The sequence below is a fragment of the Vanellus vanellus genome (assembly GCF_965231255.1).
Source record: "Vanellus vanellus genome assembly, chromosome: 1".
Classification (NCBI taxonomy): domain Eukaryota; kingdom Metazoa; phylum Chordata; class Aves; order Charadriiformes; family Charadriidae; genus Vanellus; species Vanellus vanellus.
Genome location: NC_138905.1, coordinates 53,502,859 through 53,521,512, shown reverse-complemented (window position 1 = coordinate 53,521,512; position 18,654 = coordinate 53,502,859). Strand labels below are relative to the sequence as shown.

The following is an 18,654-nucleotide window of genomic DNA, read 5'->3' as shown; positions in this document are numbered from 1 at the left end:
AATACAGAGGAACCCTGCTGTCATGACTGATGAAAGCTTTCTCTTTTTTAGCCACTCCAGGCAAATTGGTCTTGACTGTAAGGATAAGGCAAAGTTAACCAGTATTAGTTGGGAACACGCTGCTCTCTGAATATAGCCACAGTATTATGCAGTATACCCGGCCAGTGTACTTCCAGATGAGTATTCCGTAAAGTGATGAAGCCAAGCTAGTTAAATAAAGGTCAAATGCAAAGTCACCTTATATATACCATAGATTCTTTTAATAAAGCGTGACTAATTTATTACCTATTCCTTTCACATGACATCATCAAGAAATCAAAGTATTTCTCCTTTACGTTTTTGCATATTACCTGTTTTTTATAACATTTATACTGCTATAACTCTTAAGTCTTTCGGAATAAAAGTATATACCTTCAAATGAAATTGATTCCAACTTCAAGTAAACTGAGTTCTAGTTCAGTTAAACTAGTTCAAATGACTTTTGTTCAGGTTTAGTTTATTTAGTTTTTACCATACAAAGTACTTAACTGGAGAGACTGAGTGCTCCTCAACATGTTTTTCTAGGTAGATTCTTTCCCAAACTGAACGTATGTAAATTTGCATGTACTTACACATACACAGACTGTCTAATCTGCAGACTGCTACAACACACCTCCCAGTGGCCTAAGTCTGCCATACAAGACCACTTATTTTTCTAGTATTTTTACTACAGATGTTCAAAGTTGGCCAAAAAACCCCCAAATACTTTTTGTGGCTTCTGCAGAAGCCTACTGCTCATCTTTTGGTCTGCAAAATTTAACTTTCACCCTGGTGTCATGTGGCAGTCGGCTCCTTGTGTGATCTCAACCTCAGAGACATGCAGACACACAACTGGCTCCCAGGCTACTTCTCTTACTTGCTGACTAGTCTTCACTAGCAATCACACACTGTGTGTCAGCCCTGGACAATGGGCTGGAGGCTCTCACAGGACAGCCCTGGGAGTGGCCTCAACAGGGTGCTCTTCCTCTGAGTCCGTAATGTGAGTTCCTGCCTGCTGTGCCCTGCTGGACTTGTAGAGATGGGCTTTTAATGCGCTGATGGCTCTTCTGTGAGGAGCTTATGAACTGCTGGCACAGGGTATTACTTGGTTCTCCCACTTCATGTTGTCTCTTTGTGTTCTTTTGTGGATGTACACAGGAGCTGTTTATCACATAACCTAACACTCAACATGTATGAAATTTTGTATAGTTTCTATCTCAGTACAGTTTTAGCCTGTTTTTTGGGTACTTCACGATCACGATGTCTTCATATACAGCTTCTGTAATTTCTTGCCTCAGAAGTTTCTTTAGAGTTGCTTCTTAAGTCCTAACTCTGCCAAAATGTGCTTTTATGAGACCTTTTCTGTTTCCTTCAATTGCAATTCTTCTGTTCTCCTAAGGTTATTTAAAGGATAAGGCCACATTGACTCTGTGAGACTCGTTATGGCAAAGGGTATTCTGGATATCCAAGACTTGCGTGTGTCTCTATATACCTGGGATTCTGCCGCTCCTTAGCCACACACTGAAATTCTTTCGTTTGTAATCAGCCTTGTCCTAGTTCTTTCCACCAGAGAAAGTGTGGATGGCAGATTGGATTAGTGACTGTACTAGCCTCATACTTCTCCAATCAGAAATTCAGTTAGTAACAGCAAGAATGGTAGCAGGCAAGTATGTTAGGTCATCTACTTGGCATTAAGGTTATTTGTATACTTCTACATGCTGCCACCCTACTCCAATTTTTAGTCTGGGTAGATGTAGTCTTTTAGATCTGTCATTGTTCATTTAACATTTCACAAAACTTGAAAAACAGTAATAACAGGTAAGGTATTGTTTTTTGATTCTTACATTGTTGGACACAATGCCTTTGTTCTACATGCTTTTTTAAATTACCTTTTTTACTTCCATCCTTGTGTTATCACTTTAAGTGCTGATCCTGCTCTTTGTATATTTGGAAAAAGATCTTTTTCTAACCAACTGTTGTAGCTTTTTATGGAGGAAAGAAGCATGATCCATAGAAGATAAACATAACAGTAGTACTAAATTCATAATGTTGTGAGTTTATGGATTTTTTTCTCTTTTTGTACTGCTTAATATCTGTGTTTATGGATATTACTACTACTGCACATATCATTCCTTAGGCAGGTTTTCAAAAGCAAAACCGAATTCTGAATTCAACCACAACAGATATAGCAGGAATGTCCTGTGAAGTTGAGCATTATTAGGTAGCTATTGGAGCTCATGCCTTAGATAGGCTAGATGGGAATTTGTCTTCACATTTCTGTTCCCAGTTAGCATTCAAAGGGGGCTATATGCATACTGGAGGTTTCTACAGTAGCTGGAGGAAGAAACCCTTCTCTGCCTTTCAGAGAGACATAGAATCGCAGATAGACATCTCAGAAGCATCCCAGTAATATTTTGTGTGAATGTCTACTATATCTCCCTAATAAGGAATCAAATGGCTCTCTATATGCTCCTTTCTTAGCTTATCCCAACTTGTTCTTCAAGTTTCCAAGTTGAAGTGCATAATTTCTTGATAGGAAGGGAATGAAGATATCTGAGCAGAATCTTTGTATCTTACACATATGCTGCGGGGAGAATTTCCTTTAGCTCTGGAAATCTTCACTGCCAAAGAACAGTGGGGGCTGGATCTACCTTTATTTATTGTCTGCACTCCATTCCAATAGTAATTTCATGTTACTATGGTAAATCTTAAACTTATGGAATATAGATCACACCTGCAGATCTTGTATAGATAACAATCTTGTAAAACCCTGGCCTTTTGCTGAAATAAGATTTGTTGGATTAACTTCATCACGCACCTATAAAGAGGAAGAACGACGTATGGTTGTCATAGAATCATAGAACTGTCTAGGTTGGAAGGGACCTTTAGGATCATCGAGTCCAACCATTAACCTAACACTGCCAAAACCACCACTAAGCAACACGTCTACCTGTCTTTTAAATACCTCCAGGGATGGTGATTCAACCACTTCCCTGGGCAGCCTGTTTCAATGTTTGATAACCCTTTCAGTGAAGAAATGTTTCCTAATACCCATCCTTAACCTCCCCTGGTGCACCTCATCTTCTCTGTTTTGCTCATAGGCAATGCATATTTGCATGAGATTCACCTATTAGAAGGCTCCGATGTAATATTCTGTAGATATGTGCACTCAAAGTTTCTCACTGAGATAGAGAAAGTAGCTTATCATACGTAACTCTACTTCATTATCAGACCACTGTGTAGGATTGAGACCTACTTGTATAGGAGCCGCTCTAAGAATAGTAATCAGTAAATGTTGTATAATATATAACCAAACTCATGATATTTACTATATTCAATATTTCATGTTAAATAGAAATCACCAATTGAACAGAATCAGTATGGAAATAAAATCACAATTCAATGAAGTTCCCCAGTTTTCCAGACTTACACTGTTTATGGCCAGGACTGTAAACAAATCAAGGTTAAAGAAAACAAGTGGAATAAGGTGCTTTAGAGCCTGAATTTGAGTAACATACTTCATCCCATGAACTGGTTGACCACAAATTTTGTTGTATTATTTATATTAAGAAAACTAAACAGCAGGAATCAAAACAAGACAAGCACTTTCCACACATTCAAACATGAAATGATTTTAAGTCATGTTTCACACTGATACAACAAAAACACTTAAGTAAGCAATTGGAATTATATACACAATAAGCTTTAAAAATACAGTTACTATTAGTTGAATGGATAATCCCTCTGCCCTACTCCTTTTCAAATGTAAAAAAAATAATTCTTTTTGTTATTAAGACTGTTTTCATTTAAAATTTTTAACTCTCAATTGCTACATGCTATAGGTGTTTTAATACTGAAAAGATAGAAGATAGCCTTACTCAAGACATCATCTACTTTTGTCAATGTAAGACCTATAGCTGTACTTGCTCAGAAAGAATCCTAGAATGCATTTTTTTATGTTTTTTTTTTTTTTTTTCCCATATACAACTTTTGGGTACCTTATTATTTATTAATTATTTATTATGCTTTAAAATGTGATTTTCTAAGAGTTTTTTTTTTCCACTGTCACTAACGGCAAATATTTGAATTTACTTCCCTTGAAGTAATTTGAAAATGTATCTCAAATTCAGCAAAGTAGTGTAAATAATAGGTAGAACCATACATGAAAAAGAAATAAATTCTTTTTACAGGATAATATATCTCATATAACAGTGGTGTCCTGGTTTGAGGTAAAACAGAACCATATTTCTGTTCAGTAATTTTACATTTTAGCTAAGCCTCTTCTAACTACTGAAATTAACAGCGTATTGTGGAGACACTGTTTGTTCTCAGGATGATGAAACCTGATTAGCTGTAATTTATGCCAAGGAATGATATACAGAGAGGCTCTTGCTTATACTTATTGTATAACACCCAAGGTCAGCTAAATTTGGGTTTTGCCCCATTGGAGGGTTGGAAGCAGAAAAGCGTAGAGGGGTCGCACCTGTTGGGAGGAGCGGACAGGACAGGGGACCCAAAACTGACCAACAGGGTATTCTATCCCATCTGCCTCATGCTCAGTATAAAAGATGAGGGATCAAAGGGTCAGCCCTCTTTCCTCAGTGGCCGGCATTTGAGGAGGACTCTGTCTGTTCGTCTGCCTTTCATCCAGATGCCTCCATTCCTGAATCCAGACCCAGAATCCAGCTCCCATCTGTCACTGAGTCCAGTCTGGGACTTTCCCAGTGCCAGCTGGTGACGTGATTGTCATTCTGGGAGCTTGATCCAGTTTTGTATATATTTCATTATTTCCTTTTTATTATTTTATTATTAATATTTCATTAAAGTAGTTTAGTTTCTTCTAAACTCGTGGGTCTCTCTGTCTCTCTTGCCCCTGTCCTTGGAGAGAGAGGTGGGAGAGAGCATCTGTTCTTCACTTGAGTGGCCAGTCTGGCCCAAACCACATCAAAGAGGAATCTGTAGAAAGAAAAAATATCACATTTACTAAAATGAAGCACTTCTATGTTTGATAAGTAACATTATTAATTTATACAGGTTAGAGCAACATGGTTGTCAATTTGATTTATTTGTGCATGAAATAGAGAATGGGAGCTATTTTGCTGCTGTTCACAATAAGTAACATTATTATGCAAAATAATAATGTTGCGTCTGAATAACTGATGATACACATTACTGTGTAAAAGTTTTTCATTTTCAAAAATGCTTCGTGAAATTGTCGTGAAATTTTGTATAAGCTCAGTTTACATGACTGAAAATGTGTATGAATGCAGGCAGAGCACTAATGAGTATAGGAGCCTGGCTATGTGCTCTAATAACTTTAGTCAATGCGTTTCTGTCAGATTAACAACAATAAACATGGAAATTTGGAGTGATTTTGGCTCTGAACGATACAAATTCCTGTAATACATCTTTATTCTATAGAACAAAGGAACAATAAGGAAACTAGATTTATCTGAGCTGCTTGGTGTTTGCCATGAACATCAGTGGGAACAGGATGAAGCTTAGGATTTCCCACTATTAAAACCAACCAGGCAAGATGAGATTCACTGCTTCTGTAGTCCTGAAGAGCCAGGGGGTCTCTCAGAAGAGCTTCCAAAGATGTTGAAGACCTGGTAAAGAAGGTGGGGAGAGGAGTGGGAGGGGTGAGGACTTAGGCATATGCTAAGCCTCTCTCAGCCCTCAACAGGGTTTAGACCCTAGAATTTGTAGCCATGAACACCATGTGCTGTCCATCTCCTCTGGAGGAACTTGATTCCATCCAGACAGTGTCATCCTCTTCCTTGTCGCTTCATTTCAGAGAAGAAATAAATTCCAAAGAGAGTTACCAGTCAGTTGTCGGATAAGATTTAAGTGAAACCAACGGGCAGACAGACACTGATGTCATCAAGCAGCTTTCTACGGCTTTTAAAGACTCTTATCATTGTTTTACAACAATATTTTCTTTTCAGCTTGTCAAAACTACCATATAAAGACCATAAACTTTAGAGCATGGATAATTAAATAAAAATTAAACAATAATATAAGAATAATGAAATAATGAAATAATATAATGAAAGTATACATACAGAGGGGAAATGCGAGGGAAACATTTAAAGTTGTGGTGGACATTCTGTGCATGTATGCATGGTTCTTGTGCTGTTGATAGGGAGTGTGCCTGTGTGATGAAGATTGGCTGAATTAACTTCTGATTTCCTTGCTTTGGTGTTCATGTGTGTGTAACAACAGCCACTTCACAATTATTTTTTTCTCTTATAGCAAAAAGCATAGCAAAATAACAAATCAATCAACTAACCATCTTTTTCTTTAGTCTGTCATTTTCACATCACTTTTGAAATGCTACTCTTTATATGTAATTATCTTCAGCTCATAAAAAAGAAAAAATGTTAATTTTCTTACCAAGTAAAGAGTATTTCCAATTAATATTTGACATGCGTTCAAAAGGTCAATATTCTTTGTCCACAGTGAGAGCAAAGTGTAATAAGAAGGTCTTTCTGCTTTTGGTAACTGTGTTAAGTAACATAACAGACTTCAGTTTCTTTGTGCCTCACTTTGGCAAGTTATGATGGAAAAAACTAATTGCTGATCATGTTTTAATTCAGAGCTTTGATTCATCATTGACTGAAAACTGATTTTTTTTTCACAAAAAGTAGGTTCAATTACTTTCTTAAAATTCATTAAGTGATAGAAAGATTTTCCTAATTTAGTGGATATACATAGGAAAAAAATGTCCTAAATTACTAATGTATGTAAAATTAAGAAGCTTGATTATTGACTGCATCAAAGAATTAGGAGAAGCATGTTTTTGAGAACATTCAATACTAACTGTAATCTAAGGAGCTGCTAATCTTCTGTCAAATCTTCTTTACTGGAGGTTGAATGGTAATTTGTTTTGTTCCAAGTTCTCCTTAGTGTTGCTTTCACAGTAACTAATGAAGTGTTTTAATACACAGATAAATCAATACGTTTGACAATTGCTCATATATTGTATGTGTTTGTGATGCCACAGAAGGGCTCTCTAGGCTTTTTCTCTTTCTCCACCCCACCTTTCTATGAAATTAGCTGGGTTTTTTATGGTGCTTATACACCACTATACTTTTGCCTTTGTGTATTCTGATTATGAGAGAAGAGCTTCAACACAGCTGGGAGTTTTAGGGTTTAAGAATACCTATTTACAGACTGTTCGATTTGAATTTGGTTGTCAGTTATTAAGGCATAAATATCTAGTGTATATACTGAACCTGAGCTAATTTTGTAGAAAATAATGTTGCAATACCATAGCAATGCAAGACCTCCTAGGAGGGGGTTTCTGCACTGGCCCAGGGGAAAAGAGATGCCTGTAGCCAAGTCCTGCTCATGTGTCCTGTGATCTTAGGTTTGATAACCAAGTTCTGATTTTGAGCATGTCCTTCTGTACTGTTTGGGAGCTGACAGTGATTCATCTGTCCATCCTGTCTCATCTCGCTGAGTCATCAGGATTTACTCGCTTTCCTTTGTGTCCCAATCTGAGCCTCCTGAGAAGCTTCACAGTGGGGCATTGATATACTTATTAATAAAGTTTCAGTTTAGAAAACATAAAATCAGTGTATTTTCAGTTGAAAACTATTTCCTAAGACTGGAGTCAGGAAGTACAACAATGCATTAAAGAGTGTCTGGATTAAAGGAGAAAATTAGGGGAGAAAAGAACTAGGTTTTTGCTGGAGTTTTTTTGTTTGGTTGGTTTGTTGTTTTTGTTTGTTTTTTTTTTAAGGCCTAATGCATCATGAATAATATATGAATTCATGGATCCCTTACATTTTTTTAAAAAAAAACCAACAGACAAATATTAAGAACTGTAAACCAAAACAAGCAGGCAAGCAAAACCATGTAAATTAATATTCTGGTTGCTTATGTATTTATTTTAATATTTCAAGTATGATTTTCTATACCACTTTCATTTTTCTGCTTCATTCTCCTGTAAGCTGGTACAAATCAAAGGAAGAAAGTAGAATCCAATAAATACGAAAATAACTAATAAAGTATTATGCAACAGTATAAAAGAGTTTCTAGAATATCGATAGATAAGGACTCCTTTCCTTCCAATAGATAAGGACAGCCTGTCTTTGCCATGTAAATAACATCTGTTTATTATGGAAGAGCTATCGTTCATGAACTTAAAATAATTTCTTTTAATTGGAAAGATTAGTGTCTGTCATAGCTGGAAGTTGCGTTCTGTAGAAAAGAACATCTGTAGACTTCTAAGCAGATTAAAAAAAAAAAAAAACAAACTTCATTTTTTGCTTCTTTGCACCCAAGAAAATATTTCAGCCCTGTTCTTCCAAGAAATTAAATTGCAGGTGAGGTGAGGCACCCAGAACTATGTAGAATTACGCTCACTGCAGAATACAATGTGTCACACAAATAATTCTGTATGCATGATTACTTATGGAAAAACAACTGTTTAAATTTATGAGCTAATTAATCATTCAGACATACGCAATGAAAAAGAGACCAGTCTGCAACACCAGTATTCCATTGGTAATAAAAACAGATTCAGTAGTAAGGAATTCTTAAAAAGCATATGTTAAGCATAACATGTCATTTTATTGATGTAAGTCATGAAAAATGTCAGTATGAAAAACTTTTTTTACCTATTAGTTTCAGAATTTTTTCTTTAAACTGTGGCACTTGATTCTAAGGTATGAAATGAAGGGAAACTATTGCTTGCCAATGACCATTTAACACTGTATAAGAAACCGAAGAAAACAGACTGTAATTCAGGACTCATAATCTTGTGTCCTGGAAGTTGTAATACTAATGATTGAAAACTGTGTTACAGGTTAAAAAAAATAGGTAGGAAATTGCTTCCATAAAGGATACAGCCCACTTCAAATGTAGTCAGTTAGCAAAAACCTGCAGGTACTCAGTATTCCTCTGGTATCCAATTTCCAGGCTTTTGTGCTTTGTTTTGTTTTGGGGTTTGGGGGTTTGTTTGTTTTGTTGTTTGGGGTTGTTTTTTTTTTTTTTTTCAAGATTAGCAGTCACATTTTTCTACTTTGAAATAAAAAATCTCCTTTACTGTTTTGTGAACAATCCATAATAGACCATGAAACTGGTTACACCAGTCATATAATGAATCTGACTGTAAAATAAGTGCTGTAAAATACAGAAAGATAACAATAAAAAAAAAGAAACATAATTTATTAAACTTTTGTTTTATATCTATGTAATTTATTTAAAAATATAATTGGTTAAAATGGGAGCTAAAATATCAGGCCAAGTAAAAAGCATAAATTAGCCATCTCTTTAAAGGGTATGATTTGATCTCACTAATCTTATGTTTGTATGAATCTAGACTAACTGACCTAAAGTCAATGAATATATACTTGTGAAAAAAGTGGTGCAAAATCAGATTATAACCTCAGTGTAATTACCACAGTCATACTGGGAGAACAGATCTAATTGAAATGACAGAATAGTTATCAGTCTTTGAGACTGCCCTACATAAAGTTCATGACTGGTATAAAGATGAATGTGTAAAATTATATTTATGAATAAATTATATTGATATCAACATGACATTTTAATTTCTGTTCAGCATTTGTCTCTTAAAGCTTATTCACAATTGTTGCAGTGATCTTTAGATTATTTATACGTCAAATTGCTGACATTTCTGCACTCGCCAAGCCAAAAAAATAACTTTAAAATTGTGCTTTATTTGCAGCATCTGGCGAGGACCAAATATAAACTGCACAGACAGCTCAGGTTATACTGCTTTACATCATGCAGCTTTAAATGGACACAAGTAAGTGCCTTGCATTTAGTTTTTATGCAGAATGGTATTTAACTTAAAAATATAGCACTGAAAATTTCACAGAAAGTTGACAAACCCTGTCTTGTTAAAATTGTCTTATTTCCCACGGGGTATGTTAATATAAGAATTTTTGACACTGTCATTGATATCAGCATGTAGTAATAAAAAATAGGAAAAGCAGTTTAGAAGTTATTGATTCTGTACTGGTTCTTCCAAAATCTTGCTTGATTTTGAGTAAATTTATTGTTGTTATTGCTAGTGGTGGCTCTAATGCTTTTTAGCTAGTGGGAATTTACAACAGAAAATTTTGTAGTATACTTGTGTGTGTACGTACAAATGTATAGTGCATGGAATGTTTAAGGAAACAATATTGTGGAACAAAAGAGCAGTATAGCTTAATCATTATCAAAGTAAAAGTAGTGTGATAAGAATATTTAGTAGTTATACATTTGAAAGCAGAAAAAAAGGGCTATTACCTTGTATGGGACCTTGTGCTTTTCCCTCCCTGCTGTCCATTCAAGTTACCACATAGATGTCTCAACGAACTTGGGGAAAGCCTGCGAAATCCCCGCTGAGGTGTGCTGCACAGGCATACCAGTGCAGGTGAACTCTTTAAGGCATTGACGTGCCAGTAAAAAAATGGAAACTTGCTACATATTTTGTTATTACACCTTGTGATTTGTTCTGCGTTACCTCTGTTATTACATGTTGTCCCTTGCCATGTTACCTCCATCGTATTATGCTGCCAACTGCATGTTGTTAGTAAGGCAGAACAAGAAAGAAAGATTTTAACGAGGTCTATAAAATTCTAGTGGGATGGACTCCATTGTAACCGAGGTAAGAGCTGCCCCACTTAATGCAGTCCCGCTATCTTGTTTGTAAACTGATGGTGTTAACTCCGTCTGGATTTTCACTAAGGAAAATTTTGACGTAGGGCTTTGGGTTATTCCTCCGTGGGAGATAAGGAACCGATCAAAACCCAGCTGAATCTGAGAGTGATTTGCACTAGCTTTAATGTGTTTATGGACTGTTGTAAGATAACATATGAATCCGTAATAATTATATATTTAGTTTACTCATTTTGCAATTTTTACATTCTTGCTTGAAAAAATTAAAGCTTTAGGATGTGTCTTTAATTTTATTCTAGAAGCCTGCATATTTTCTTTAGATGAGGTTAATCTTTTGGTGAATATAGGATATTCTGTTTCTGAATAAATAAATGAAATTAAAATACTGTTAAATTAGATGTTGTTCATTTTCCAAAATTTCAGTTCTGTAGCAAAAGTCAGAATAATCCATTCATATATTTTACCTCCATGGAATTAGGTCTAAGTCCTTAATAAGGTCTATTGAACTCAGCCTTTTTTAAAAAGGGAGAAAATCACATTTCTCCTGTTTATAGGAAGCCATTGGCACCATTTCTTGTGCCATTGCACATTTTTGACCGACAAAAGCCCAAGCCTTAGCTTGCAAAGATTGCTGATTTTAAATAGGCGAAAACTGATTTTAGTATGTTTAATACTGACTGTAAACCAATAGTTAGCCAGCAAAGTAAAAATATTGCTGAATCTATCTCTGAATCTATCAGAGATTTCAAGTGGATCCTAGCAATATGAACCATAAAATCCCAAAACATACAAAAGCCAAATAGCATTTTCAGACAATGTTGGACAAACTTCTGCTGAGGTCAGAGATAACTTCAGGATGTGGACTTATCTACAGCAGCAGATATAACCGCTGCTTTTGAAAAGGTCATAATGGCCACTGGCTGCTATGACCCTTTACCCTCAGAGCAGGGTATGTAGCAGTTCTTGACATCACATCTGTAGCTTGTCATAGTAAAATAAACTGAAATACATCATGAGGTATTTTGTGATAAATCATGATGGTTCAGGACCTGCTGCTATCCAAACCGTCATACTGACCTTGCTACAGTGGTGGCACTGTCAGCAAGAGAACTGGACAGACAATTGGGGTTGTAATTTTGTTAGTGACCGCAAATAACAAGCAAATAGCTTTACACTGTTTCAGATTTGAAACTTGATATTCAAAGTCAATATTGGGTACAATCTGTTGACATGAGAGCCTTTCTGCTTAGGAGTTCTTGTCCTTTGAAAACTTCTGGGGTTTTAATTTTCCACACTTTACATTAGGATGAACTTGAGAGATTTCAAAGTTTTTCAGGAAAAGTGAGAACATAAGACTTAATGACCCAACCAATAATTTGTGGCTGGAACACTTGTTGGACATCGGTGTTCAAGTCCCTGCTTGATCATTATGTGTGATGAATTCCCTCCTCCTTGGTTATTCTGGGATAGTTCTCTTTCCTTGTGAAACTATTCTGTTTTATGTAAGTAATTAAGTCATATCTGGGCCAGGGACTTAAATCTCAGTCTTCCTAAGTAATTTTACTTAGCCCAGTAATGTTACTGGGCTAAGGACTCTGTCTTCTCCTGTCTGAAATTTAGTTCTACAAAATGAAAAAATTCTGACAGAGCGCTAAAAAAGACTCACCCTAGAGAAATATGATGGGTCAGGGCATTCTTGAAGGATGAAGGAGACCTAGGTTCTATTTTGTAGCTTGAATCTTGCAACAGACTCTTCCCAATAGTTGCTGTATATCATTATCTATAGATTTCAGTTGCAGAGGGATTTTTTGCCGGTTTTTGCTGTTTTCCCCCCACATATTTCAATTTCTGTTTCCTTTGATTTGTGTCCCTTTCAAATTACACTGTATCTCTAGCCTTCATTAGACCATCTACTGCAAGACCAACTATTACAACATGAGAAGTCTCTCAAACCTTATTTGTACTAAAAAGTCTTGGTAGTCACTTTTCCGGAACTTTTGGTGTAGCAAAAGTCATTCTGTAGCGCAGCTGTTCTTTCTTGGTTGTTTTCATGTTATTTGACCTTGTCAGGAGTAAGCAAAATTCAGTTTAAAGTCTCCCTCGAGGCTTAGATGTGATGACTCCATTATCTCTGTGCTTTCTTTTGGAGACAATTGGGAGTTCCTTTTGACCTGGATATATTCACTTTTACTTGCCACATTTTTGTCTCAATAGGCAGTTAAATAAGGTTCCATCAAGGCTGGGAAAACAATTGCCTCAGAATTTACTTTCTGTCTTAATTTGTAGTCAAGGCCTTTGTTTGTAGTCATAACATAGTCTGCACCTAGCTTCTTCCACACTCCCCCTCCCCGATGTTTTGAGCAAAATTGTTAAGCGACAGTGTTTCCATATTCAGCAAAAAAGTGTGTAGAACTGCCCACACTGGATCATAGATGCTATTAACTTGATAACTAATGAGGCCTGACTGTGTCAAACTATGAGAAGACAAATGGAGATGTAAGACAGAATTGATTTAGTTTTTGACGTTCTTGATAACCAATGATCATACCACACAATTGATTTTTAAGTTTAACCTTTCAAGTTAAGTACAGGAGACTACTTAAAAATCAGGTATGCAATATACCAGTTTATCCTAATCTTTCATTTAATGTATCATAAGCCACACTGAAAATACTGAAAGGAATATAATAAGAATTAAAATAATGAAAATAACTTTTTCCTCACTGCTCTCAGGAAACTGGGTGTGGGAGAGGAAAATAGAAGCAGTTATTCCATAGAAGATAGTATATATCTAACTATATCATTAAATTGTTTCCTCCAAAAGAACAAATGGAGAAAAAAAACTGTTACTTTTAGGCCTCACTGCAAAAACAATGTCCATAAACCTACCCTGTTGTCTCCCTGCCTCCGGAATTCAGCAATGATGGTGATAGGAGTACTTCTCTGCCTGTAGTGCCTGGAAGGTTTGTTTTGAGGGACATGCACATGGCCTTGACTGGCACATTCTAAAAATGATTCCATGGCAATGTGATCCTGTTGTAAGAAACAGATGTTAATATTATTGATGGGTATTCATAAGAAATAAGGAACATTACAATGAATAACATTTTGACTATGTTTTACTATCTATTTCATTCTTAGAAATGATTGGTCTTCATTTTTGTAGCAGTCTTGAAATACAGTTTTTTTTCTGTTATTCAGGGTAAAAAATTTGGTAATATGTATGTTCATGTAAAAACTTAATAAAATAAACTTTCCATCAATTTTTAGATTTACTTCCTGTTTTCCAGGGATATAGTTCTCAAATTACTTCAGTATGAAGCATCAACTAATGTGGCAGATAATAAAGGTTATTTTCCTATTCACTTGGCTGCTTGGAGAGGAGATGTAGACATTGTGAAGATTCTCATCCATCATGGGCCATCACACTCCAGAGTGAATGAACAGGTGAAGTGGTAAAAAATATTTGTGTACATCATCAGAAAAGTGCGGTACATATTCTTTAGGTCTGGCAAATTTATAGCCAAATTAAAAAAAAATCTCTATTTTCCATTGTTTTAGTAATTTCTTCTCCAAGACTGATAAAATCTTCCGATATAAGCATACCAGATATCTTTCTTCTGGATGGACACTGACCTAAAAGATATTAGATTTAAAAAGTATGAAAAAACCTTCTGCTTGTTTCTGAAAAATCATATGAAGACATACTCTATGCATCTTATATATATTGATGTAAATTTGCATAAACTCTGTCTTTTTAATGTTATTAGATATTAAATTCCTGAAAAAACTTGCGATAAAATGAATATTCTTGGTATATTTTGAGTGTTCTGTAAACAAACTGAATAGGCAGAAATAAACAACAAACTAGATGGACTGCCTGTATGCATGTGCAGCAGAAAGGATACATAAATACTAGGAAAAAATGATGAGAGTATTTCAGTGGGTAAAGGCAGGGTAAATACATTGCATTCTGTTGTCAAACATATGGCACACCGTCTGTTTTCATTCTGTATGTTCTTACATGGTCCATTTGTAGGGTTAGTATTTAGAAATAGAAAGAGAGAAGGCGATTAAAATCTGGCACCGTCTATAGTCAGCTGAACTGCTTGAGGACTCGAAGTAGGTTGTGAAATATGAGTAGTAACCATAAGCTATTGAATTTGCCAGGGTAATCAGGAAGTTATTTGAATATAAAGGTGGGAGTCAGCTCCAGATTCAGATTGAAATTTTAGCGTCTACATTGCCTGTATATGCACCATTTTATTACACAGAGGTCTAGCCAGTGTAATTCCAGGAACCAACAGGGTTATTCAGGTGGGCAAAAGTAAGGCAGGATTAATTTGCCCAAACACAGCAATGTAGTACCTTCTAAGGCCCTGCAGTAACTGAGACATCTGTATGGGCCTGAAAGTATGACAGAGGATGCTCAGAATTTCCATGTCCTTATGGAGTGGCTGATGGACTCTAGGTAGGGTGCCGTACAGCACCTCAAATGCAAAGTACAATCTAATAAATGAATTGTGCTCTCAATGTCTATGTTAGTGTGGCTGGAAGGCAAACTGTGAGCAAATAAGAAATGTTAGACCTGAATTGCAAACACTTAACCCATGTGAGATGCCATTTCTTGATTAATCTATTTGATATTGAGGTTATACACTTAGTCATTGGAATCCATACAATAACTATGATATGAATATCAGGTATTAGTGCAGGAAATACAGGAAAATAAAGTAATAAAATACACCCATGTGACAGTCTTCTGGGAAATCCTATAATACCCTGGCTCATCCAAGAAAAACTACAAAAAACAAAACTTGTCATTCTGTGGTTTGAGTTGCAGATCAGGAGTTTCTCGGAGTTTCTCATTCTCATCAGCTGTTGCATGTAGGATGAAACCAGTTGAATTGTAGGATTACCTTTTGTCAAGGAAGATGTTCTTCTTGGTTTTATTTCTGCAACAAAATAAAAAAGCAACTTTCTGATTGCATATTATACATTTGCTTGAAGAGATTCCTTGTACTTGACTGACAGAGAACTGGAAGCTATGCAGGAACTTCAGAGAGAGGAATAGTGAAAAAGATATTTCAGTAAGATCAGGAAGAGAAATGTAAATTCAAACCTACATCTTCCCAATCCCACGTACACATCCAAACTTCTAAAATATTCTCAAGCTTGATTAGGTGAGCTGTCCAGTCTCTCTGGTTTGATTGCTGGAGCAAATAAGCAGGGATGCATCTGATTCTATGCCCCATTGACTAAGAAAAGGTCTTGTTGTTAGATCTCCTGCTGTTTATGCATTTTACCCAAAAACTTTATAATGGAAACTGTGTGAGCAATCCTCATAAGAAAGGTTGGACCTTAAGTCTCTTAAGGGAGTCTTGATCATATTAAACTTGGAAATTAAACTCGTACAACGCAGTTGTTCTGACCTTGTAAATCCGCTGGTGTTTCACTCTAGACAGTGGCCAGCTTTAGTGGGTGGACCACTTTGTTGGCACCGACTTTCCAGTGCTAATTAGCATTCTACACAGGAGAATATTATCCGTATTTTGGAATGAGGGGAATGCCATGTTGATATAAAGCCATCTCCACCCACATATCCTCAAATAACACCAGAGTGGCATCGTCACCCTTATACCTACTGTACCTTCTTATGGATCTGTAGGTTTCTGAGGCTTCTGCTTATTTTCTGATAGGCTCTATACAGCAGGTAGCTCCTCATAGCTCTTGTAGCTTCTCTCAGATCTGTGGAGTTAAAGCTACAGCTTATATAGCCATTTTTCCTGACACCTTTTCACCACAGCAAATAATATACTCAAGTCATACTTTTTTCCCTTTTTTTTTTTTTTTTTTTGGTAAGGATCACGTTAAGAATGTATGTGCTTTCAGTTTAAGAAAATAATTTTGTTCATCATTTTAAAATTGTTGCAAGTAATGTGCAATACATCTTTACTTTTCATCTATTTTATTAAAATACTATGTAAAAGAAATGCTTCTAAAAACTTAGGTGAAAGTAATGAACAACAAAAAATAAATGAGAAGCTCACAATGCAAAAATATATATTACATGAATTAACGGATTTAATATGGCATACTGTAAATGAATTGAACTGCATTTTACACATTTGAAATGCAGTTAACTAGCATCAGAGGATCATATCCAGCCATATCCAGCATCTAAAGCTCTGAATGCCCCCTACTGTTCCTATTACATAAAATTGAAAAAAAAAACAAAACAGTAAAGAGGTGAACAGTTAAACGACAATTATTGTATGGGGGTGGTGGAATGTAGACTAGCAATTCTACATATGGAAAATGGTTACAGCATAACAATTATGTAAGAATAATTCTATCACTGTTTAATACAGGTGTCTTAGTTGTCATGCATGACATGTTTTAAATTACAAAATATGATGACATACAAAACGTGTTTGAACTTCATTGATGAAGGCTTGAAATATGATGTAAATTATAAATTGAATGAAGATCAGGTAGGTAGCATGAGATCAAATTTTTTTTAGTAAGTAATACCAAATATGATAAAAGTGTTCTGTTAACAGTGAGACTACTTACATGTTTGTTTATGTAAAGACATTATAGCACAAACATTTATTATATCAACTCTTATCATAAAATTATGTAATTGATAAGAAATCCTAACCTATGAAAAAATTAATAATAAATAACAGCCACGTATATGTCAATATGTAGTGTTTGGTATTAGTGCAGGAAATCGCATGCAAAGCAGGTGAATGACATCAGGAATAAATATCCATTAAAAATATTTTTAATATATATTGACAGAATATGAACAGTAAAATATTTACAGGACAATGTCTGAACACTTCTGAAATTTCTTGATGATGTTGTTCTCTGTTTTGTGATTCTGCCTGTTTTTCTTTATACACATATCATGTCTTTTCCCTTACATTTATGTATGTAATGTAGCGTAGAATTTTTCTGTGCATCAAATTGTAATTGTCATAAAAACCACTCACATTTCCTTAATGCTGTTTGACACTTCTTCTGAAATGTGAAGGAAAAGAGTTGAGGATGCATTCATAATATGTAAATACCTAACATCTGACATATTTACTGTCTTCCCCAAATAATCAAATTGAAGCACAGACATTATATGCTTCTGTCAGTGACACCTCAGGGACTTCCAGAAGTACAATTCAGTTCCAAAGTAGACTGCAAAAAAAATGATTTTCATGTTCTGCATCTGATGTTCCCCCCTTCTTATAAATGAGAGACTATGTGGATGGATTTCTGAATTTCCCTTGCAACTCTTATACCCTTTTTAGAAGAAAAATACGTGCAGAGGCGATCTTTCTGATTTGAGCCACTTGCAGCAATACATTTGAAGAAAACATTTATTCAAAGTAGCTAACCAAGTTATAAAATTACTTTTTAATTTTGTTTCCACAGAAGTAAAGGTGAATTTCAATGGGAATTCAGTAGGTTTGATTTTGGTTCACATTGGGTAATTTGCAGCAGAATATTTCCCAATAACTTTTACAAACATTGTCTTTTTGAAAAAAATATTACTATCTAAATCCAAGTATTCTCTAATTTATGGTACAATGACATCTTTATTTGTCATCGTATTGTTCTTATATGGTAAAGATATTAATTATAACATGTTCATAGAATCATAGAATGGTTTGGATCAGAAGGCACCATTAAAGATCATCTAGTCCAGCCCCCTTGCCATAGCTGTAGACAACTTTTACTAGATCAGGTTGCTCAAAGTCCTGTCCAACCTGATCTTGAACACTTCCAATGATGGAGCATCCACAACTTCTCCGGACAACCTGTTCCAAACTCTCACCATTCTCATAATAAAAAATGTCTTCCTTATATCCAATCTAAATCTACCCTGTTTCAGTTTAAAACCACTGCCCCTTGTCCTGTCACTAAAGGCCCCGGTAAAAAATCTCTCTCCATCTTTCTTACAAGGGTGCAATAAGGTCTCCCCACATCCTTCTCTTC

The 18,654-nt window shown here is 35.5% G+C and overlaps 1 protein-coding gene across 4 annotated transcripts in view; it reads left to right on the top strand.

Annotated features, from left to right (window-relative positions):
* Positions 1-18,654, top strand: part of ANKS1B (ankyrin repeat and sterile alpha motif domain containing 1B) — a gene marked incomplete at its 5' end in the record, with an annotated part of 460,979 nt that overhangs the window by 45,246 nt on the left and 397,079 nt on the right. For all 4 annotated transcript variants that reach the window (XM_082485311.1, XM_082485313.1, XM_082485312.1 and 1 more), the window contains 2 exons: positions 9,719-9,799; positions 13,947-14,103. In XM_082485311.1, the coding sequence (XP_082341437.1) occupies positions 9,719-9,799; positions 13,947-14,103 (238 nt within the window). The remainder of the gene's footprint in view (positions 1-9,718; positions 9,800-13,946; positions 14,104-18,654) is intronic.